Source organism: Scyliorhinus canicula, chromosome 13 (genome assembly GCF_902713615.1).
Source record: "Scyliorhinus canicula chromosome 13, sScyCan1.1, whole genome shotgun sequence".
In the NCBI taxonomy this organism is placed as follows: domain Eukaryota; kingdom Metazoa; phylum Chordata; class Chondrichthyes; order Carcharhiniformes; family Scyliorhinidae; genus Scyliorhinus; species Scyliorhinus canicula.
The window spans coordinates 152,501,794-152,527,202 of NC_052158.1; the positions used below are offsets into that span (position 1 = coordinate 152,501,794).

The 25,409-nt window shown below is 49.0% G+C and overlaps 1 protein-coding gene across 5 annotated transcripts in view; it reads left to right on the plus strand.

The window, feature by feature from the left end:
* LOC119975524 (polyhomeotic-like protein 3) overlaps nucleotides 1-25,409 on the plus strand; it is a 140,985-nt gene that overhangs the window by 11,249 nt on the left and 104,327 nt on the right. For all 5 annotated transcript variants that reach the window (XR_005462778.1, XM_038815310.1, XM_038815313.1 and 2 more), the window contains exon 2: nucleotides 5,096-5,282. Coding sequence is in view for 4 of the 5 variants with exons in the window: in XM_038815310.1 (XP_038671238.1) it covers nucleotides 5,166-5,282 (117 nt within the window). In the remaining variant the exon portion in view is untranslated. The remainder of the gene's footprint in view (nucleotides 1-5,095; nucleotides 5,283-25,409) is intronic.

Sequence of the window (25,409 nt, forward strand, 5' to 3'; positions counted from 1 at the left end):
TTCAACACCTCCACCCTATCCCAATAACCCAGTAACCCCACCCAACACTAAGGGCAATTTTGGACATTAAGGGCAATTTATCATGGCCAATCCACCTAACCTGCACATCTTTGGACTGTGGGAGGAAACTGGAGCACCCGGAGGAAACCCACGCACACACTGGGAGGATGTGCAGACTCCGCACAGACAGTGACCCAAGCCGGAATCGAACCTGGGACCCTGGAGCTGTGAAGCCATTGTGCTATCCACAATGCCACTGTGTTGCCCTATACAGTTCCTGTATAGAGCTTATTAGAGGTTTAGGCACAAGTAGATGTGACATCGCCGCATTGATATTTTTAGGAACAGAAGTAGGCCTTTCAGCCCCTCGAGTCTGTTCTGCCATTTAGTTAGATCGCTACTGACTTGTACTTCAAGCCCATTAACATATTCATAGGGGCTGGTTTAGCTCACTTGGCTAAATCGCTGGCTTTTAAAGCAGACCAAGCAGGCCAGCAGCACGGTTCGATTCCCGTACCAGCCTCCCCGGACAGGCGCCGGAATGTGGCGACTAGGGGCTTTTCACAGTAACTTCATTGAAGCCTACTCGTGACAATAAGCGATTTTCATTTTCATATTCCGTGATATCCTTGATATCAATTCCTCTTGGTCTCAATATTTTCAACTGACGTAGCATCCACTGGGGTGAAAGTTCCAAATTTCCACTATCCTTTCTGTGAAAAATTGCTTCTTGACTTCACTCCTCAATGTCTTCACTGTATTAGAATCATAGAATATACAGTGCAGAAGGAGGCATTCGGCCCATGAGTCTGCACCGGCCCTTGGAAAGAGTACCCCATTTAAGCCCACACGTCCAATTTATCTCCGTAACCCAGTAACTCCACCCAACCTTTTTGGACACTAAGGGGCAATTGAGCGTGGCCAATCCACCTCACCTGCACATCTTTGGACTGTGGGAGGAAACCGGAGCACCCGGAGGAAACCCACGCAGACATGGGGAGAACGTGCAGACTCGACACAGACAGTGACTCAAGCCGGAATTGAACCTGGAGCTGTGAAGCAACAGTGCTAACCACTGTGCGACCGTGCTTAATATTCTGAAGATTCTTGCCCTTTGTTTTGGATTCACCCAGAGGGAATAGAGTAGATACGGATCAGCTGCTGCATCCATTCATAATTTTGAAGACCTCGATTGCCCCCCCCCCCCAACAATGAATTGACGACTGCATTCCTCCATTCCGCAATAGCTAGTGCATTTATCAACTGGGCAGGAATATGAAAATGAATGAGGAAAGGCCGAGAGAGAGGGCTTTGAGTCCATATGACACGGGTTATAATCAGTCATTATCTGGCTCAGTTCGGACAGTGGACCCAGTATCCAGAATTGCCTCATCATTCTGTGAATGCCAAAAAAACTAGCCTGGGAACTGGTGTGGCCACTGGCCAGACTAGTCTCAATGCACAGGATAGTTAGTGAACTAAAAAGTAAAATAAAACCAAAAGATAGATTTCACATTTCTTTTTGTTTTGAAGCAGTTTTGTAGCCTTGATTACAATGCCCTTGTTCGGCTTCCAAGAAACCGTTCGACCATCTGATTTTGAACAATTGGGAAACAGGCAAAATAGTGAAGGGCTGATCTATTTGGAACAGTGGTCCAACCCCTCCACCCCTTCCTCCAAAATTGTTGTTGAATAGAGTCAGAATATCCAGACAAAGAAAACTGTTTGGGTCATTTGATTCATCATCCCAGAGTATCGACTGCCCTATTTTCCATTGTAACAGCAAGCTGTTTCTTAAGCGAGCCTCGTATGCCGGTCCCAGACACCCTTTCTGGCCAAGCCTTTCCAGCTGCTGCTCATCCCGGGGAGAGCGAAATACTTTTGTGGCGCCTGCCTCAAACTTGCCCATCATAACACCAAACTTGCGTGCTCCTGCCTGACTGCATTGAAGTCTGCCAAATTATGCGGCAGACATTATTAATGATAGTTCTATCAGGAAAGGAGTCAGAGTGAAGTAGCACATTTGCCAGCTTAGCGAGGGATGAATGCTATTCTCAATATAGACATTTCTTGAGGAAATGAGAGCTGCGTGTTTTCGCCCACCTGCCATCTGATGGCATTTGCTTGGGATGTCAATGCCATAACAAAATATATCGTTGTTGTCATTCGTATTTCTGGCCAGGTTGAAAGAGAGAGAGCTATGGAACACCAGTGTAATTCAGAAGGGATAGTTCAAAGAGGCAAAATGTAGCTGAGCCTAGTTCTGGCCGGCGTTGTGGTTATTCATTTCTGGCGGGTAAATAAACAATTTTCAGGGATACGATTGCATGAAATCCGAGCTGCATGTTGTGCACAGCAGAGACCAGGCGAGCAGCAAAGCCCTGGCTAGCTTGAGCAGAGGATTAAAGAAACACGCAAACATGGTGCTTTCACATGCCTGGAATCCCATTTGCAGGGGCCAGCTGTGTCCAGAGCAAATTCAGAACAGATTCAGGGGGCAGCACGATGGCGCAGTGGGTTAGCACTGCTGCATCACGGCACCGAGGTGCCAGGCTCGGTCCCAGCTCTGGGTCACTGTCCGTGTGGAGTTTGCACATTTTCCCAATGTTTGCAAGGGTTTCGCCCCACAACCCAAAGATGTGCAGGGTCGGTGGATTGGCCAGCCTAAATTGCCCCTTAATTGGAAAAAATGAATTGGGTACTCTAAATTTGTTGAAATAAAGAACAGATTCTGAAATGTAGTTTGGTGTCCAGTGCACTCATTAAGGTGGTTTCTTTTGCCATTATCGCTACAACCTTCTTGAGATCTCTGTGTGCCTCCAGTCCTGTCCTCTGGCATATTCCTGATTTCCATCACTTCATCATTGGCTGCGTATTCAGCTGTCCTGTGCTTAAGGTTTGGAATTCCCTCCCTCAACCTCTCCAAAGCTTGCTCCCCTCCTTAAAACCTAATTCTTTGACCAAGGTTTTGATTCCCCCTATCCTATTGATGATAGGGTGTCGTGGTAACATCACTGACCTAGTAATCCAGAGACCCAGGTTAATGCGTCGGGGGACAGGGGTTCAAACCACACCACAGCAGCTGGTGGAATTTAAATTTAATCAATGCAAAGTAAGCCTGCAATTGATGAAGATGTTGGTTAAAAACCCATTTGATTGACTAATATCCTTTAGGGAAGAAAATCCACCACTCTGTCCATGTAAAGTGTGAACACATCGAATAAAGGCCTTTTTCACTCATCTACTGCTTTACTGTTTTTTCATTTGGCTTTTGAATCTATTGCTTTTGATATAGATCAGTCTGCAGGCATATCGGTTGCAATGACGCAAGTTCAGATGGGAAAGGGGCCTCGTTGACTATCACAAAGCTGGGCTGAACATGGATTTGACCCATCACGATTTTATTATAATTGGACAGCGCTAATTGGCAGTGTCGATGCAGCCATGATGGGCTGAATGGCCTCCTTTTGTGCTGTATGATTCAGTGATTCCACATATCGTGCCATTTCTTCAGTGTGTAAATGCTTGACTTTTTACTTCCTTACTGAGATCAGTATCCCATCATCAGCATGATGATAGCTACATATTGTCCCAAAGTGTTACTTCCCAGGTAATTATTTTAACATTTACTTCGAATGTGATGCACAGATTAACGATCCATTATCCATCTTCTTTCCCCAGTCCACAAATCACGTAATTCCTAAACGCCGCAGCTATCCTTCCATACAAACAAAGTGACTCCAGAGACATTTTGGCAGAGGTAAAGTGGTATTGTGTGCCAGCTTGTAAATATGTTCTGGCACACAACTTTTCACAGTGTGATTATGAACTGCAGTAAGTCATCACTATTATTCTCACTGCACTTAATTATCACTGTCTGGATCCTTTCCAACACCTAGGGAATAGTTCCAAGTCCTGAGCTGTTCCTGACTTTGGTCCAACCTTGCAATACTTTTGTTAGTCTGCTGAAGTACACTGGACTGACAGAACACCAGAAGTAGGAGTAGGCCTTGTGACTGCTGAAACCTGCTCTGCTAGTGAAAAGGATTGTAATGAACTCCAATTGGCTTTATTGGTTGACCAATTGGAGTATGAGCTCCCTCAATGATAGCTCATTGAGGGGGCCCATATAATCACATGTGTAGACTTTGTGAGCCAGTCTTAAGTTGACTGGACTGCTAGCAGCACTGTTTGTAGCTGCTTCTGTAATATTGTTATTGTAAATAAATATTGGTGTGGTGATGGAACTCCTGCCCCCCGTGGATGACTACAAGGATTGTGGCTGATCTTTGGCCACAACTTCATTTACCTGTCCAACCTCCTATTCACTTGATTCTTTTGGAATCCGAAAAATTATTGATCTCAGCCCTGAACATACTAAATAACTGAGTGTCCACAGCCCTCTGAGAGGGAATTCTAAAGATCACAATTCCCCGAGTGAAGACATTTCTCCTCGGCCTCAGTCCTAAATAGCTGACCCTTTATTCTGGGACTCTGTGCCCTAGTTCTAGGCTCTGCAGCTGGGCATTACCACCCTCTCAGCATCTACCCTGTCAAACCCTCTCAAAATATATTTCAATGAGATCAACATTCATCCTTCTAGAGTCTCCAAAATAGAGACCCATTCTACTATTTTTCTGCTGTTCAGTATGTGGAGAACCATAAAGGGTTGTTGGTATGGGTGAGGAATGCCTTGTGGTAAGATCACAGTCCCGCTGGTCTGATGAACAACCAAGTTAAATTTCTTAAAATGTGTGGAAAAACGTTGGGGTAGATGTAGACATTGTACAATAAGGTAAAAGACATGATCGTGAATCAGAAGTCCATTTTGCATCACTCCCAATTTCTGTTTCCACAGCCTTTCCAATGGCCTTGCTGAATTGTCTAGTGTGATTTGGTAGTTCTCTGTCTGAATTACTTCTGTGTAAATAGCAGCCGAATTATCCCCCCGTTAAATATGAAAATGAAAATGAAAATCGCTTATTGTCACGAGTAGGCTTCAATGAAGTTACTGTGAAAATATAGGTGGCTGCTCATGATATCGCTTGATGGTGTAGGAATGTACCTAAATTGTCCTTGTTTACCTGTGTTTCAGCCCTGAAGCTTCGTGCCCCTGATCTCTGTAACTCATGTGTTGAGTGTCTGAAGCTGTGCAGTGATCAGCCATGGAAAATGACCAAAGTACAACGACATCAACCACAACGACAACAGTTAGCACATCACCCAGGACACAGGCACCACAAATCTCTGTGTACAGCAGCTCTGACAGACAAGCTGTTCAAGTATGTAGCTGCCATACTGTTTGACCTGTATAATTTGATTGGAGCGGCATGGTGGCACAGTGGTTAGCACTGATGTCTCACAGCGCCAGGTACCGGGGCTCAATTACAGCCTAGGATAACTGTGCGGAGTCTGCACTTTCTCCACCTGTCCGCGTGGGTTTCCTCCCGTGCTCTGGTTTCCACCCAGAGTCCAAAGATATTCAGGATAGGTGGATTGGCCATGCTGAATTGCCCCTTAATGTCCAAAGATTTGCAGGTTCGATGGGGTTACGGGGATAGGGTGGGGGAGTGGGCCGAGGCAATGTGCTCTTTCAGAGAGTTGGTGCAGACTCGAAGGACCAAACGACCCACCTCTGCGCTGTAGGGATTCTATGGTTCTGAGGGACGGTCCTGAATTGCATCCAGTGGGGTTGCATCTGGGTGGAAGTCAGGCCGGAGAATCAAGTTTTGTTTAGAATTTGTATTTCATATATGGGTTAAATATATGGATCATAAACATGGATCATATCTTTTTGATTTTTGCGATGATTAGAAGCATTTCCACATGAAGATAGTACTCAGCACACTCCTTCCACACACCCCCATCTGCTATGCAATTAAGGAGACACATCTCTCTTCAACTTTGGTTGGTTCAGTTGCTCACATCGATCCTCATTTAACTGGCTACGTAAGCGCGGATGAAGAGAAAAAATACTTGCATTTATACAGCGTAAAAGTCCCTTTAGAAGCGTGGTCACTGTTGTAATGTAGGAAACACAGCAAGATTCCACAACCAGCAATAAGATAACTGGTCAGATAATATGTTTTTAGTGATCTTGGTTGAAAAATCGATGTTGCCCAGAGCAGCGGAAAGAATTTCTCTCGTCTTCCTGGGAATAATGCCACTGAGGGCAGCACGGTGGCGCAGTGGTTAGCATTGCAGTCTCACGGCGCCGAGGTCCCAGGTTCGATCCCGCCTCTGGCTCACTGTCCGTGTGGAGTTTGCACATTCTCCCCGTGTTTGCGTGGGTTTTGCCCCCACAACCCAGAGATGTGCAGGGTAGGTGGATTGGCCACGCTAAATTGCCCCTTAATTGGAAAAAATTAATTGGGTCCTCTAAATTTATTTAAAAAAAAGAAATAATGCTACTGAATCTTTTTACATCTACCTGAGGGGAAGGCAGGTTTAACATCTCATCCAAAAGATGGTACCTGTGACAGTGCAGCACACCGTCAGTACTGCAAGGGGCATGTTAGCCTGAATTTTGTGTTCAAGTCTCTGGAGTGGGGCTTGGACTCACAGCTTTCTCTGATCCAGAGGATTGTGTGTTGCCAATTTTGCCAAGTTGACAGCTTGATGGTGGGTTACAGTTGGAAAGAACCAAACCCAGGACAGATATCCCGTGTTTTTGATGCTGGTATTTTCGGAGAGTGGTGTGATGGTGAAACAGGCTCCTCCGGTATCAGTTGCTTTCTAAACATTTTTACTTGCTAGATTCCAGGTTCCCCTGGGGCTTGATATTTGACACCAAACTTTGAATATTTTCATTTATTTCCACGTCCACTAAATGTTATTATAAACCGAGATGTACCAGTGGGAATGTAAGTGCAGGATTGATCTTTCTGTTTGATATTTACGTTTGCTCCAGGACTGGGGAGCAAGTTTCAGGTCCAGAAATAACAAAGGGTCTAATTTTTCCACATTCGTCAACCCTTTTCAGATAGAGGGCAGGGAATACTTTCTTCGTGATGTGATTAGCAATATTACTGTTTTAACAAAACATTGCTTAGTGAGAGAGAAAATACATCCACTTGAAGCCGTGTTTTGTTTGATCCTTGGCTGATCAGAGTGGTTTTCAGTGAGAGATCTGTGGACACAATTGTTTTATTCTCCACATGAAGGCCTACATCTAAATTGCTTATAATTCAAAGTTTCTTTTGCTCTAGTTTGAAGGAAACGTTTTTGAACTCAGTGAAGTTTTAAATGATTTGTGGATGGAGTTAGGATGCATGGGGATTTGCCGGAATTGTGAAACGCGATCGGTTGTAATGTCAGCAACTTTGGCAGAAATTGGGCCTGACGCTGGTTTCGCGCCGAATCGGCATTCTCCGGACCCACAAAATCGCAGCAATCGCCGCGCTGCCCGGAAATACAATATGCATCTCATTATCGGTCCTCCAGGGCGACCGATTCTCCGGGGCCTCAGCGATTCGGCGCCTCGGATAGGCCGATTTCCCGATGGTGTGTTTATAATGTGCTATAATAAATGGTGAACCTGGCGTGCTGGCAGAGGCGGCTGAGAGAGGAGGTAAGATGTGGCGTGGAGTGACTGCGGGCTTCCGGATTGGACAACGGTCATGTTTCCTGCCCGGGGGGGAGGGGAGAGGAAGGGGGAGGGCGAACAGACGGGGAGCCTCCGACAGGACAGGGGCAGTGCACGTGGACATGCACCGAGCGCCATTACGACGCCTGTCTTGCTGGCCACCCACCCTGGCCCTGGGTGGACGCAGAGAAAACGGCCGTATGGGTGGGTGCCGCTCGCTCCTCGGCCACCCCACTCAACTGGCGACACCCACAAGGGGACCACCCAGGGCCACACTGACAATGACCCCAGTGAGGGCAGTGCCATCAAAGGGTGGACCTGGCAACAGGGATGGGCGCCGTGATCGGGGCACCGATGGGGTGGGGATGGAGGGCATACGTAGCTGGGGCACACAGTGACAACCAGGGCCACCATGCAGCCCATGATACCTGGTTGTGCATGGGTGTATGCGCCATGATGACATGTTTTCCTCTCAGCCCCTGCAGATAATTATGGCATTCGGTCATCAACCAGCAATGTTGGCCGCCGTGGCGGGGGCCGCTTCCCTGCATGCATCTGGACCTGGACCTGCTTCCCTGCAGGCCTGTGGCAGCGTGAGCTGGGGAGGCTCAGAGAGGAGGCGGAGGCTGCAGCAGAGGATTGGGCCACAGAGGGGCAGGTGGCAGCTGCTGAGGCTGGAGGGGCGGCCGCCCAACAGAACGAGGAGGTGGTGCTGGATGAGGCCATGTGTCTACCGCGACCCCATGTCCTTTGAGGATCTCCCGGAACGGGCATGCAGGAGGAGACTGCAGATGAGCAGAGAGACAGTGAGACACATCTGCCACATGATGGCACACCTGGCACCACATGGGAATGGGGGAGGACACCTGCTCCCGGTGGCCATCAAGGTGATGGTAGTGTTGAACTTCTACGCAACGGGGTCTTTCCAGTCGCCAGGTGGGGACCTGTCTGGCATCTCCCAGACATCAGGGCAGAGGTGCATCCATGCCCTGTATGTCCTTGCGGACAGGTACATCCAGTGGACCGCACCCACCAGGATGTCGGGCAGCGGGATGCCCAGGGGGTAATTGATGGAGTGCATGCCACCCTATGGCCACCGGTGGATAACAGGCTGTTCACGAACAGGAAGGGGTACCACTCCATGAATGTTCATGTGGTCTGTGACCACCAGATTTAGGTCCTGCACACCTGCGCCCAATACTCAGGCAGTGTACATGACTCGTTCATATTGGCACAATCTGTGATCCCCTACATTTCGAGGGACAAACCCCCCTCCCCCCAGCTGCGGGGCTGGTTGCTGTGTGACAGGGGTTACCTGTTGCGGTCATGGCTGATGACACCTGTACGGAGGCCACAGACCGACGTGGAGCATCGCTACAATGATGCACATTGTGCGACCAGTGGTGTTGTCGAGAGGTGCTTCGGGGTCTTGAAAATGCGCTTCAGGTGCCTGGACCACTCTGGAGGGGCCCTCCAGCACAAGGCTCGAAGGTCGGCTGCATACCATTTGCCTTCTTTACCACCGTCTGCACCTGCAAGCTTACCTTCAGCGACTGGCGTACAAGGATACCTAGGTCCCCTTGCACATTCCCCTCTCCCAATCTATAGCCATTCAGATAATAATCTTCCTGTTTTTGCTACCAATTGGATAACCTCATATTTATCCACATTATACTGCATCTGCCAGTCATTTGTCCACTCACTCAACTTGTCCAAATCAGACTGAAACATCTCTGCATACGCCTCACAGCTCACCCTCCCATCCAGTTTTGTGTCATCTGCAGCTGTTACATTTAGTTCCCTCATCTAAATCATTAACGTACATTGTGAATAGCTGGGGTCCTGGCACTGATCCCTGAGGTACCCCACTGGCAAAAGACCTGTTTATTCTGACTCTTTGTTTTCTGTCTGCCAACCAGTATTCTATCCATCTCAATACACTATCCCTAATCCCATGAGCTTTAATTTTACACGCTAACCTCTTAGGTGAGACCTTGTTGAAAGCCTTCTGAAAATCCAAATAAACCACATTCACAGGCTCCCCCTCATCAACTCCACTAGTTGCATCATCAAAGAATTCCAGTACATTTATTAAGCATGATTTCACTTCCGTAAATCCCTAAGTGCTCTGCTGTAGGATATGTTGTAACGGACTCTGGCATGTTCCCCACTACTGACGTCAGGCTGACTGGTCTATAATTCTTTGTTTTCCATCTAGCTTCCTTTTTAAAGTAAGAAGTCTGACATCACCAGGTTAAAGTCTAATAGGTTTGTTTCAAATCACTAGCTTACGGAGCACTGCTCCTTCCTCAGGTGAATGAAGAGGTGGGTTCCAGAAACATACGTACGGACAAAGTCAAAGATGCAAGATGATACTTTGAATGCGAGTCTTTGCAGTTAATGAAGTCTTTACAGGTCCAGATGGAGCAACTGGAGAGAGGGATAATTACAGGTTAAAGAGGTGTGAATTGTCTCAAGCCAGGACAGTTGGTAGGATTTTGCAAGCCCAGGCCAGATGGTGGGGGAGTGAATGTAATGTGATATGAATCCCAGGTCCCGGTTGAGGCCGTACTCATGCGTGCGGAACTTAGCTATAAGTTTCTGCTCGGCAATTCTGCGTTGTTGCGCGTCCTGAAGGCCACCTTGGAAAACGCTTACCCGGAGATCAGAGGCTGAATGCCCTTGACTGCTGAAGTGTTCCCCGACTGGTTCCTGCCTGGTGATTGTCGTGCGGCCCTGTAGGTCCCGTGCGGATATTACGTTCCTTTACCCCAAACTCTGAAGCTTCCGTTGACGAGCGATGAGACGGAGACGGAGGAGCAGGCAGAGGATGTCGGACTCTCTTCGGCTCTGGTAAGCCCTCATGGAGCTGATGCGCCGGATCAGTGAACGGACACCGCACAGGTGAATGACATCTGTAACAGGAACGACGTGGTAGACGACTGCCATGTGGCGGCTGCACTACGGAGTAGGTGTCCGAGACCTCTGACGTCTCCGTGTCCATCTTAGAGTTGGACGGCACAATGGCGGGCATGTCGGTGTCAAGAGAGACTGGAGGCGGCACAGTAGGCTGGTTTGGCAATGAAACCGGAGGATCCAGGGCAGGCTTCTTTCGAGGCACACTACGAGGAAGCAACCTCCATAACCGAATGTGGTTCAGGAGTCATTCCATTAATTACCCCTGAATCCAAACCTGCTAAGAGACTGATTCCATTTGACGGACGACAATCCCAGTGGGCCTGCGAGCACCGTCATTGAAACTATGAACAAACACCGCGTTGTCCGGTGTGAAGCATCAAAGAGGTCGATGTTGAACAGGGCAACACCCATGCAATGGGTGACCAAAAGGCAGAGAAAGAGCAGGAAGGCAGTGCAGGTGTCCCCTGCGTTCATCTCCCTCCAAAACAGGTATACCGTTTTGGATACTGTTGGGGGAGATGACTCACCAGGGGAAGGCAGTAGTAGCCAGGCTCATGGCACCGTGGCTGGCTCTGCTGCACAGAAGGGCGGGAAAAAGACTGGCAGGACTATAGTCATAGGGGATTCAATTGTAAGGGGAGTAGACAGGCGTTTCTGTGGTCGAAAATGAGACTCCCGAATGGTATGTTGCCTCCCGGGTGCACGGGTCAGGGATGTCTCAGATCGGCTTCAGAGATACTGTAGGGGGAGGGTGAACAGCCAGTTGTCGTGGTGCATATAGGCACCAACGATATAGGTAAAAAACGGGATGAGGTCCTACAATCAGAATTTAGGGAGTTAGGAGATAAGTTAGAAAGTAGGACCTCAAAGGTAGTAATCTCAGGATTGCTACCAGTGCCACGGGACAGTCAGAGTAGAAATTTAAGAATAGTCAGAATGAATACGTGGCTTGAGAGATGGTGCAGGAGGGAGGGGTTCAGATTTCTGGGACATTGGGACCGGTTCTGGGGGGGCGTGGGACCATTACAAACCGGATGGTCTACACCAGGGCAGGACTGGAACCAATGTCCTAGGGGCGCTTTTGCTAACACTGTTGGGGAGGTTTTAAACTAATGTGGCAGGGGGATGGGAACCAGATTAGGAAGTTAGAGGTCAGTAAAGAGGCAGCAACTAAAGCCAGTAAGGCACTAGATAATAAACTCGATGTGACTAAGGGGAAGAGTAGACAGGGAAGAGATGATGAACGCAAAGGGACAGGTGGTCTGAGGTGCATTTGTTTTAATGCGAGAAGTGTAGCAGGTAAGGCAGATGAATTTAGGGCTTGGATTAGTACCTGGGAATATGATGTTATTGGTATTACTGAGACTTGGTTGAGGTAAGGGCAGGACTGTCAACTGAATATCCCAGGGTATAGATGCTTCAGGAGGGATAGAGAGGGAGGTAGAAGGGGTGGAGGAGTTGCATGATTAGTCAGAGATGATATCACAGCTGTGATTAAGGAGGACACTATGGAGGATTCGAGCACTGAGGCAATATGGGTGGAGCTAAGAAATAGGAAGGGTGCAGTAACATTGTTGGAACTTTACTACAGGCCTCCCAAAAGCGAGCATGAAGTAGAGGTACAAATATGCAGACAGATTATAGAAAAATCTAGGAGCAATAGGGTGGCTGTGATGGGAGATTTTAACTTCCCCAACATTGAATGGGATTCGTGTAGTGTTGGAGGCGTAGATGAAGCAGAGTTTGTAAGGAGCATCCAGGAGAGTTTTTTAGAGCAGTATGTAAATAGTCCAACTCGGGAAGGGGCCATATTGGACCTGGTATTGGGGAATGATCCTGGCCAGGTGGTTGAAGTTTCAGTCGGTGATTACTTTGGGAATAGCGATCACAATTCCGTAAGTTTTAGAATACTCATGGACAAGGACGAGAGTGGTCCTAAAGGAAGAGTGCTAAATTGGGGAAAGGCAGAGTATAACAAAATTCGGCAGGAGCTAGGGAATGTGGATTGGGACCAGCTGTTCAAGGGTAAATCCACATTTGAAATGTGGGAGTCTTTTAAGGAAAGGTTGATTAGAGTGCAGGACAGACATGTCCCTGTGAAAATGAGGGATAGAAATGGCAAGATTAGGGAACCATGGATGACGGGTGGAATTGTGAGACTAGCTAAGATGAAAAAGGAAGCATACATAAGATCGAGGCAACTCCAAGCTGATGAAGCTTTGGAGGAATATCGGAAAAGTAGGACGAATCTCAAACGCGCAATAAAGAGGGCTAAAATTGGTCATGAAATATCTTTGGCTAACAGGGTTAAGGAAAATCCCAAGGCCTTTTATTCGTATATAAGGAGCAAGAGGGTAACTAGAGAAAGGATTGGCCCACTCAAAGACAAAAAAGGGAATTTATGCGTGGAGTCAGAGAAAATGGGTGAGATTCTTAATGAGTACTTTGCATCGGTATTCACCAAGGAGAGGGACAGGACGGATGTTGAGGCTAGGGATGGATGTTTAAATACTCTCGGTCAAGTTGTCATACGGAAGGGGGAAGTTTTGGGTATTCTAAAAGACATTAAGGTGGACAAGTTCCCAGGACCGGATGGGATCTACCCCAGGTTGCTGAGGGAAGCGAGAGTCGAAATAGCTGGGGCCTTAACAGATATCTTTGCAGCATCCTTGAGCATGGGTGAGGTCCCGGAGGACTGGAGAATTGCTAATGTTGTCCCTTTGTTTAAGAAGGGTAGCAGGGATAATCCAGGGGATTATAGACCTGTGAGCTTGACGTCAGTGGTAGGCAAACTGTTGGAGAAGATACTGAGGGATAGAATCTATTCACATCTGGAAGAGGGTGGTGGTGCCTGGAATGCTTTGCCAGCAGAGGTGGTAGGGGCGGGCACGATAGCATCATTTAAGATGCATCTAGACAGGTATATGAATGGGCGGGGAACAGAGGGAAGTAGACCTTGGAAAATAGGAGACAGGTTTAGATAAAGGATCTGGATCGGCGCAGGCTGGGAGGGCTGAAGGGCCTGTTCCTGTGCTGTAGTTTTCTTTGTTCTAATCAGCTGTGGATCTGCTGGAGTGACGTTGAAATCTCGCTCTGAAGATCCAGGCGCTCCCTAATGTCTCCATCAGCTCCGGGTAATCCTGTTCCAGAGGCTCAGGATCAGGCTGGGACCCAGCTGGGTCCCGGAATCCAGCAGCCCTCTGACAGCTGTCAGGCCTGGGGGTTCCTGCCTCCTCGTGATCTACATCAGCAACTGTGTGGTGCTCACCAGGTTGTGCCCCAGAAGCCTGACCACGAACATTTCCCACCGAGATGCATGTATCTGCGCTGGTGGCGCTGGGGATGACAGTTGTGCCGCGACTATAATGGTTACAGTCTCGGAGCTCTCCTGCAAGATGTTCTCCCTGGAGGCAGGAGAGTTTGCCGCCCGTGATGGGCCGGCTGCTGGATCTGCGGGAGAATGGATATGTGGTCGGTGGGAGGGATGGGTCAGTCAGTAAGGCAATCACTACTCACATTTGACAGGTTCTCTGGGTGGAGCCTGGTGGTCCCTCACCTCTGCGGCATCCGCCAGCCTCCACGTGGGTGACCAATCTATCCTCGGCCACACCAGTCACCTCCAGGGCCCGCTCCTCGAAGGAGGTGAGGATTCGCAAGTCCAGCGCCACATCGCCATGTCTGGGCCCCCTCCCGCTGATTGTGGGAGAGTTTTTCTTGAAGGGACACAGAGAGGGCATCATTAACCACATTTGTGGTTCAGAGTTGTGGGGGGGGGGTTTGTGATTGGAGGGTTGGGGTGGAGGGTGGATTGGAGGGGTGGGTGGAGGGAGTGCTGAAGGGGAGGGGATGGAGGGAGGGTTGAGGGTTGCCTGGGGAAATGCGCCCTTGGGGGGGTTGGGGGGGTGGGACGTTGGTGTCTACTCACTCTGGCTGCCCGGTGTAGGTCGTTGACCTTCTCGCGACACTGGAGGCCAGTCCTCCTGGTCACTCTGCCCGAGAGCTGACTGCTATCGCCACCTCGTCCCAGGCAGCACTGGCTGTCTTGTGGCTCACCCTCCGGGGACTCGGTGGAACAGGGCATCCCTCCTGGACCCCTCTGTGTCCAGGAGCCTCCCCAAGTCAGCATCCCGAATCTTGGAGCCGGTCATTGTTGCAAGGTGGGTGGGGTTGGCTGAGCAAGTGCAACCTAAATGCTGCTCGGCGGGGGGGGTTTGGCGAGCGCTGTCCCGGTTAATCAGCTGGCTAGCCGGCATTCGGGGCGGGAGCCTGTGAGGCCTCGTTAGGTGGACCTATTAACGTTGAATAGTGTTGCCACCTCGCTGGGCGGAGCGCCGGGAAACTCGCGACAATTCCCCGCTCGCTGCAAACTTGGAAAGTTTTCCGGAGAATCGCGCTCTATATGTCAAATCCAGTTAATAGTTACCACACAATACTGCTTAGGTGACCAAGTCTGGGAACATGTCTCTTCCTGGTTTAGTGGAGGGGCAAATCTGCGTCTTTTAGAAAAGAATATATGTAATCTGCTGTGGTTTAAATGTTAGATGGAACAGGCCTCTGTAGCTCAGATCATAGATGGAACTGGCCTGTCTGACTGTTGAATGACGAACTAACTTTCTTTTCCCCAATGACAGTGCTTGCAGTTATATACCTAAGTTTCTTTGATATTCCCTTCTGCAAATTCTGCTGTCTACCTCTCTCAAATTCCATGCCGTTGGAAGATATCATAGAATCATAGAATTTACAGTGCAGAAGGAGGCCATTCGGCCCATCGATTCTGCACCGGCCCTTACAAAGAGCATCCTACTCAAGCCCGCGTCTCTACCCAGTCCCTGTAACCCAGTAACCCCCACTTAACCTTTTTGGACACTAAGGGCAATTTAGCATGGCCAATCCACCTGACCCGCATATCTTTGGACTGTGTGAGGAAACCGGAGCACCCGGAGGAAACCCACGCAGACACGGGGAGAACGTGTAGACTCCGCACAGACAGTGACCCAAGCCGGGAATCGAACCTGGGACCCTGGAGCTGTGAAGCAACTGTGCTAACCACTATGCTACCATGCTGCCATTATAGTGTATAACCCCACAGATGTCTGGTAAACAATTTTTCTGATAGGCACCTCAATGTCTCTAGACTCCTGAAAATCTTGTTACTGGGCAAATTTCATCTCATTATTCCTCTAGATGCCTGCTCGTGTTATTTTCTTTTCATCTCAAATTCACAGTTAATCGTGTTAACTTCCAACATTTCTAATAGGGAGAATTCTGGTTCAGTATTCCCAGGGCAGGAGAATGCACGTTTGGCATTCCCTCAGTGGGAGAATACTGATTTGGTATTCCAAGTGCAGGAAAATGGTAGTTTCCATTTCACTCTTTCAGATTTGAGCTACACTGAAATAAAAACAGCAAGTGCTGGAAAAACTCAGTCCGTTTACCAGCACCTGTGAAGAGAGAAACCGAGTTAACGGGCTGGATTCTCTGAAACCCGATGCTGAAATCGCATTCGGCGATGGGGCGGAGAATCCCCGGTGACGACAAAACTGGGGGCGGCGCTGCTTTTACAATGCTCCGCCCCTCTGAACGTTGGCTGAAGCCCGCTCCGCGATGGTCCATTACTGACCGGCCGAGTTCCTGATGGCATGGGTTTCTCATGGTCTCACCCGTCGGGAACTTAGCATGGCGGGTGTGGAGTAAGACCAGCGGCAGTCGGGGGAGGGCTGATCCGCGTGCAGGGTGGGCATTATTCGTGGCTAGGGGCACTGTGGTGGGCGGTCCGGGACGCGCGAGCCGGCCGAGTGAGGGTACTGTTTCGCGGGCCGGGTCCATAAAGCACGGCGCGGGGGCTGCAGCGTAAAAGACCACCGTTTCCATGCCGGCATGGGGACTTAGTCTCCAGAACGGAGAATCCAGTCCAGCATTTCCATATCATAGAATCCCTACAGTGCGGAAGGAGGCCATTCGGCTCATCGAGTCTGCACTAACCCTCGAAATTGGAACTTCGATCCCAATATGAATCTTCAGAAAAATAGTGACTCAGGAGAAATACTTCACATATTCCTCTGAGCTTCATGAGTACACATTGCCACAAGATAAATGATTGCTGGCCACTGGTGACTGGGGGAGAAAATAAATGAATTCATATTTTCAGGCAGCAGGAAATGTATCTTGCATTATTCTGACATAGAAGCTTAACGTTCCCTGAAAATGAAATGAAAATAGACAGAAGATGACAAGCGACTGTCGGGTTGTTTGGGGAGAAAAACATGACTGTACTTGTTTCCATGACAGCTCCGACAAGGCGAATCTCAATTCCACAAGGTTGATGCTGCTAATGGCGCAGATTTCTATTTTATATCGAAAAACAGACCTTCCATTTATCTTTGAGCGAACAACCAATGAACACAAGCACATTGTTGTTTTGCAAAAACGCAGAGGCGGACATTCCGGCGCGTGTGAAGGACCCGTTGTTACTGGTAACGAGGGGTGGGCCAGAAGTGAAAACCAGCATCGGTTTGCAAATGTGATTGTGGCAGAAATCATGGGAAATTAGCATCGCCTCACTTTGTAATCTTCAAAAAGGTGGGGTTTTCTGTACTCAGAGCTCCAACAGGAGAATTGGTCCTGTCATCTTCTGCACAACAGCAGGTGAACCAATCTCGCAGTGTTTGCTCCAAAAGTGTATCATCAATCATTCATTCATCATTCATTCATCCATGCTTGGGATGTGGTCCACATGGGTGTCATTTATTACCCCACCCTAATAGCCCTTAAAACAACTAAGTGGCTTGCTCAGCCATTTTAGAGGCCAAATTAAGGGTCAACCACATTGCTGTAGGTCTGCAGTCGAATTTGGGCAGCACGGTAGCAGAGTGGTCAGCACAATTGCTTCACAGCTCCAGGGTCCTAGGTTCGATTCCTGGCTGGGGTCACTGTCTGTGCGGAGTCTGCATGTTCTCCCCGTGTGTGCGTGGGCTTCCTCCGGGTGCTCCAGTTTCCTCCCACAGTCCAAAGATGTGCAGGTTAGGTGGATTGGCCATGATAAATTGCCCTTAGTGTCCAAAATTGCCCTTCATGTTGGGTGGTGTTATTGGGTTATGGGGATAAGGTGGAGGTGTGCGGTTGGGTAGGGTGCTCTTTCCAAGAGTTGGTGCAGACTCGATGGGCCGAATGGCCTCCTTCTGCACCGTAAATTCTATGTAATTTCTATGAAAACTAATATCGGAGAGTAAGAAGTCTTACAACACCAGGTTAATGTCCACCAGTTTTGTTTTGAATCATTAGCTTTCGAAACGTAGCTCCTTCTTCAGGTGAGTGAGTAATATCGGCCAGGTCAGGTAAGAACGGCACATTTCCTTCCCTAAAGGGCCAGATGATTTTTGTTTTATGGTAAGAAGTCTTACAACACCAGGTTAAAGTCCAACATGTTTGTTTCAAACACTAGCTTTCGGAGCACTGCTCCTCCCTCAGGTGAACATTCACCTGAGGGAGGAGCAGTGCTCCGAAAGCTAGTGTTTGAAACAAACATGTTGGACTTTAACCTGGTGTTGTAAGACTTCTTACTGTGCTCGCCCCAGTCCAACGCCGGCATTTCCACATTTTGTTTTATGACAGTCCAGTAGTTTGACGTTGATGACTCATATGAGCTATTTAATTCTGATTTTATTTAATTAACTGAATTTAAATTGGCCAGCTGCAACGGTGTAATTTGAGACCCTTAAACCTTAGGAATGGCAGTAACATTAGCGTTATGCTACCTTACTGCAAATGCGAATCACGATCGTGCAAAGAATCAGTCGTCCGGCCAAAATCGAGGTGCGTGCCCAGTGCCGATTCGGGCGCCGTGCTCTGGCCCCTCGCTGGTGGCGATAACAAGGTTGACACCCACACCAGCAGGCGGGGAATGCAAAACCGTCATTTGCATGCATTTAAATGTGATTAGCGGGTTGGACACCGTATGCTCCGCCCTTCCGTAACGCTCCCCTCCTCTCAGGCGGAGGTCTCACAGGTGCCATGGCTGCAGAGGGGGAGTGGGAGGCTAATAAAACACAGCAAAAACATTGAAAGCTGTCGGGCTTGCTGGTGGATGGCTGCCCAGGCTGGAGGCAGTAGCGGGTAGTGACTTGGTGCCAAATCTGTGGACTGTGGCTGTTCCTGCTCTGTCTTTTAAACGCAGCCCTTCGGTGCTACTTTCAGGCTTCTGCCTGCTCACACTACTGAGTGCTGCCTGTGTCCTGGTCTCTGGTTATCTTGGAGCCCACCCAGGCTGCCCCTCTGGACACGCTCCGAGCTCACCAAGGGTCCAGCTCAATCGGGGCCCACCAGCTGTTGGCACTCCTCAAGAAGCGCTGTCCCTTTGCAGAAGAAGCAGAGAATCAGCAGAGCTCATCCCAACCGGTTTTAATCTACTTACAACAGAGCCAGCCTGTAACACAATGAACCCTGGATGAACTGGTCGGCTGGCTCTGGGCATCGATCTTTGTACAGCAGTCCAGGGGGAGGAGCCGTGGGCGGAGCCAAGGGTGGAGCCCTGTACAAACTCCTATGCATTCCCTGTGCTACTCCCCCTAGTGGCGGGCAACGCAACTGCGCTTACAATAATATGGTACCATATATATTACAGTGTGAATAACATTCACCACACTCCTCTGATCTGCCATTTTGCCAGCTGCAGCAAGAGGCCACGCATCTGACTGTAATAAAGCCACAGTTGTACCAATCTGAGTCTTTGTGCAATTGATCGTGCATCACAGAGCGCTCCTTTCTCCACCATTAATATACCTAACATTTATCTTAGAGTTTGCGGGTTGGTGTCTAACCTCACCCAACACATCAAGGCCATTAATTTTATGTGTAGTGTTTTGAAAGTGTTTCCTTACTGGCTTTAGAGAGGTGATTCCCAATGCCTGGGTCTCATGATTAAGGGGTGATCTAGAAAATAGAAATAGAAAATCGCTTATTGTCACGAGTAGGCTTCAATGAAGTTACTGTGAAAAGCCCCTAGTCGCCACATTCCGGCGCCTGTTCGGGGCGTGTTAACCACTTGAGGTGGTTAAGGTGGTCAAAGGATTTGATAGGATAGATACAGGGAGAAATTTCTCCTGGAGGAGAGTGGGTTCAGAGCAAGGGGTGCATAACCTTCAAATGAGAGTTGGGCTGTTCAGGGGCCAATGTCAGGAGGAGCTTCATCGCGCATGGAGTAGTGGAAATTTAAAATGCTCTCCCAGGAAAACCTGTTAGGACTCCCAGAACGTCCGATCTCCAGATGATTGTACCATTGCAATACCCCACAAGGTGAACGGGGGGGGGGGGGGGGGGGGGAGGAGGAGGATAGGAGAGGACCTCTCGGAAGCCCCAATACCCTGACTCTGCAGAAACTGCCTGGGAAGTTTGAACCTCCACTGTGCAGTTATCCTGTGGCTGCAATCCTCCGAAACTCCAATTAAAAGTTAGACACTTCAGATGGTTCCAACTCACTGAGCAGAATACTTACCCAGGAAAGGTTAGAAGGATTAAAATAAGTTCTTACTCCTGGGTAACTGTACTACTGACCCGCCAAGGACCCTGGGCCACTGTCCATGTGGAGTTTGGAGCACATTCGCCCTGTGTCTGCGTGGGTCTCACCCCCAAAGATGTGTAGGATAGGTGGATTGGCCGCGCTAAATTGCCCCTTAATTGGAAAAAAAAAGAATTGGGTACTCTAAATTTATTTATTAAATTATACTATTGACCTTTGACTCCCCCTTGACTACCTGCCCTGACCACCTGATTACCCTGGCAAACCCCCAACCGACCTCACCCATCCCCACCGACTAACCCTCCTCCCCTGATTACCTACCCTGCTACCCCCTGATTACTCACCACTCTACCTCCTTGCCCGCAGCTCGACCTCCTCACCCGCTTTTTCATAGATATACTGTAGAAGGAGGCCATTCGGCCCATTGAGTCTGCACTGACCCTTCAAAAGAGCACTTTACCCATGCCCACTCTCTCGTTCACCCCAGCTTATACCCGTAACCCCACCTAACCTGCACATCTTTGGACTGTGGGAGGAAACCGGAGCACCCAGAGGAGACCCACGCAGACACGGGGAGTATGTGCAGACTCCGCACAGACAGCGACCCAAGGCTGGAATGGACCGGGTCCCTGGTGCTATGAGGCACCAGTGCTAACCACTGTGCCACCCTACTGGGCGAAGGGTGTGAGGGTAGCGTGGAGTATGGCTTTGCTTTTCCCCACTCCCCTACATGATGAGGAAAGACGCCAAGGACAGAAACGCTGCACATTGGATTGGACGTGTACCGAGGTACAGTGAAAAGTATTTTTCTGCAAGCAGCTCAACAGATCATTCAGTACATGGGAAGAAAAGGGAATTAAACAAAATTCAAGAAAATACATGATAATACATAATAGGGCAACACAAGATATACAATGTAACTACATAAGCATTGGCATCGGATGAAGCATACAGGGTGTAGTGTTAATGAGGTCAGTCAATAAGAGGGTCATTTAGGAGCCTGGTGACAGTGGGGAAGAAGCTGTTTTTGAATCTGTTCATGCGTGTTCTCAGCCTTCTGTATCTCCTGCCCGATGGAAGAAGTTGGAAAAGTGAGTAAGCCGGGTGGGAGGGATCCTTGATTACGCTGCCCGCTTTCCCCCGGCAGCGGGAGGTGTAGATGGAATCAATGGATGGGAGGCAGGTTGGTGTGATGGACTGGGCGGTATTCACGACTCTCTGAAGTTCCTTGCGGTCCTGGGCCGAGCAGTTGCCATACCAGGCTGTAATGCAGCCCGATAGGATGCTTTCTATAGTGCATCTGTAAAAGTTGGTAAGGGTTAATGTGGACATGCCGAATTTCCTTAGTTTCCTGAGGAAGTATAGGCGCTGTTGTGCTTTCTTGGTGACAGCGTCGACGTGAGTGGACCAGGATAGATTTTTGGTGATGTGCACCCCTAGGAATTTGAAACTGCTCACCATCTCCACCTCGGCTCCGTTGATGCTGACAGGGGTGTGTACAGTACTTTGCTTCCTGCAGTCAATGACCAGCTCTTTAGTTTTGCTGGCATTGAGGGAGAGATTGTTGTCGTTACACCACTCCACTAGGTTCTCTATCTCCCTCCTGTATTCGGACTCGTCGTTATTCGAGATCCAGCCCACTATGGTCGTATCGTCAGCAAACTTGTAGATGGAGTTGGAACCAAGTTTTGCCACGCAGTCGTGTGTGTACAGGGAGTAGAGTAGGGGGCTAAGTACGCAGTCTTGCGGGGCACCGGTATTGAGGACTATTGTGGAGGAGGTGTTGGTGTTCATTCTTACTGACTGTGGTCTGTTGGTCAGAAAGTCAAGGATCCAGTTGCAGAGTGGAGAGTCAAGTCCTAGGTTTTGGAGCTTTGATATGAGCTTGGCTGGGATTATGGTGTTGAAGGCAGCGCTGTAGTCAATAAATAGGAGTCTGATGTAGGAGTCCTTGTTGTAGAGATGCTCTAGGGATGAGTGTAGGGCCAGGGAAATGGCGTCTGATGTGGACCGGTTGCGACGGTATGCGAATTGAAGTGGGTCAAGGCGTTCCGGGAGTATGGAGGTGATGCGCTTCATGATCAGCCTCTCGAAGCACTTCATTATGACTGAAGTCAGGGCCACCGGGCGGTAGTCATTGAGGCACGTTGCCTGGTTCTTCTTTGGTACCGGTATGATGGTGGTCTTCTTGAAGCAGGTGGGGACCTCGGAGTGGAGTAGGGATAGGTTAAAGATGTCTGTGAATACCTTTGCCAGCTGGTATGCGCAGGCTCTGAGTGCACGACCAGGGATCCCGTCCGGGCCCATCGCCTTCCGTGGGTTCACTTTCAGGAAGGCCGATCTGACTTCGGAAACTGTGATGGTGGGTATGGGTGAATTATGGGCTGCTGGGGCACTCGACAGCGGATTGTTGGTTACCTGCTCAAACCGAGCATAGAATGCATTAAGTTCATCAGGGAGGGGTGCGCTGCTGCCAGAAATACTGCTCGGCTTCGCTTTGTAGCCCGTTATGTTGTTTAGTCCTTGCCACAACCGCCGAGAGTCTGTCTGTGACTCTAGCTTGGTTTGATATTCTCTCTTGGCATCTCGGATGGCTTTGCGGAGGTCATACCTGGATTTCTTGTATAGGACAGGGTCGTCTGCCTTGAACACCTCAGATCTGTCCTTCAGTAGGGTGTCAGTCTCACGGTTGAGCCATGGTTTCCGGTTGGGGAACGTACGTACTGCTTTCTTTGGCACGCAGTCGTCCACACATTTGCTGATGAAGTCTGTTACGGTGGTGACATACTCATTTAAGTTAGTCGCTGAGTTCTTAAATATGGACCAGTCCACTGTCTCTAAGCAGTCACGTAATAGCTCTTCTGTTTCCTCGGACCAGCACTGCACAACCTTCTTAGCTGGATTCTCCCGCTTCAGTTTCTGCTTGTAAGCTGGGAGAAGGAGCACAGTCTTATGGTCTGATTTCCCAAAGTGCGGTCGGGGGATGGAACGGTAGGCGCCCTTGATTTTTGAGTAGCAGTGGTCAAGAGTGTTGTCGCCCCTGGTGGGACAGGAGATGTGCTGGTGGAATTTTGGCAGTACACTCTTGAGGTTGGCTTTGTTGAAGTCTCTGGCCACGATGAACAAGGCCTCCGGGTGTTCCGTTTCATAGTTGTTTATGACTGTGTACAGTTCATCCAGCGCCTTCCTCACTTCTGCCTGGGGTGGGATGTAGACCGCTGTGATAATGGCTGAAGTGAACTCACGTGGAAGATAGTATGGGCGGCACTTTATGGCCAAGTATTCCAGGTCTGGGGAGCAGTAGGTCGCCAGGGTCACCACATCCAAGCACCAGGAGGAGTTGATGAGGAGGCAAACCCCTCCACCCTTCGCTCTGCCTGAAGATGCCGTGCGGTCCGCCCGGTGAATAGAGAAGCCTTCAGGTTGTATGGCACAGTCCGGTGAGGCGGGGGTGAGCCATGTCTCTGTGAAACAGAGCACATAGCAGTCTCTTACTTCCCTCTGAGAGGTAAGTCTGGCGTTAAGTTCATCCAGCTTGTTTTCAATCGCTTGGACGTTTGCCAGGAGTATGCTGGGGAGAGGGGTCTTGAAACCGCGTTGCTTCAGTCTAACCTGCAGACCGCTGCATTTCCCTCGCTTTCTCGGTCGGCGGCCGCTGCTGGATGATCCTGGGGAGGATCATTTCTGAGGAGGCCTGTTTCAGAGGCCTGGTGCAAAATAAATAAATAGGAGCTGAGTGATAATCGGATGAAACATTTAGTCCAACATCAATTGAGGTTTTCTGAGGTGGGACTATTGCCATCATTTATGTCAACCCGAGGGTGGACGTTTAGATTTAACATCTCAATCTAACGACAGCACCTGTAACAGTACAGAATTCCAGTATCAGATGGATTATGTACTTACGTCACTTGAGTTCAACTCAAACCCATGAACATCTGACTTAAAGGCAAGAGTGCTACCAGTTGATCCATGGCTGTCATGATCTGCTATCAATACTGGTGTCAACTGGGGGAAACATGCCTGTGACAGCGAGAAGAATTACAGCTGTAACACTTACCTTTAAGTCCACGTTTCCATTCCTCAGAGGGGAACAGCTGTGACCTGTGACTGGTTCCCACAGATCCATTCATAGCCTTCGAATAGTGGCCTGTGATTGACAGCTTCTACAAACTATCTGCAGCTTTGTTCATCACCCTTCATGTTTCAGTGGCCTGTGGTGAAACCCCAATCTTTACAAACATTGGCTACATTAAAGAGATGGAAGTGCAATTCAAAGAACAATACAGCACAGGAACAGGCCCTTTGGCCCTCCAAGCCTGCACCAATCATGAGTCCCTTCTAGACTAACTTTCATACCCTGTCTGTTCATGTGCCTATCCAAATAAGTCTTAAAGATCGCTAACGTATTTGCCTCAACCACCTCACTTGGCAGTGCATTCCAGGCCACCACCACCCTCTGTGTAAAAAACTCTCCCCCCCCCCCCCCCCCCCCAACACACACACACACACACACACACACACATCGCCACTGAATCTATCCCCCTCACCTTGAACTTGTGCGCTCCCTTGTGATTTTCAATTCCGCCCTGGGAAAAGCCCTCCAACTGTTCACCCTATCTATACCCCGAATAATTTTATAAACTTCTATCAGGTCGCCCCTCAGCCTCCATCTCTCTAGGGAGAGCAATCCCAGTTTATTCAATCTCCTCATAGCTAATGCCCTCTATACCAGGCAACATCCCGGTAAACCTTTTTTGTAGTCTCTCCAAAGCCTCCATTCCTTCTGGTAGTGTGGTGACCAGAATTGGACACAGTATTCCAAACGTGGCCTAACCAACGTTCTATATAACTGTAACAGAATTTTTGAGCTTTTATACTTGATCCTCCGACCTATGAAGGCAAGCATACCGTCTGCTTTCTTTCCCACCATTTCTACCTGTGCTGCCAGTTTTAAGGATCTGTGGACCTGCACACCCAGATCTCTCTGTGTGTCTATGCTCCTGATGGTTCTGCCATTTATTCTATAGCTCCCACCTGAATTGGATCTACCAAAATGCATCACCTCGCATTTGTCCGGATTAAATTCCATCTGCCATTTCTCTGCCCAATTTTGCAGCCTATCTATATCCTGCTGTATTCTCTGACAATCTGCATCACTGTCCGCAACTCCTGCAATCTTAGTATCATCCGCAAACTTGCTAAACAGTACCTGCTACGTTTTCTTCCAAGTTAATTATTTATATCACAAAGAGCAGAGGTCCCAGTACTGATCCCTGTGGAACACCACTAGTTACAGACCTCCATTCGGAAAACACCCTTCCACTGCTACCCTCTGTCTTCCATGGCCAAGCCAAGTCTGATTCCAATCAGACCCTTATTTTCATTAAA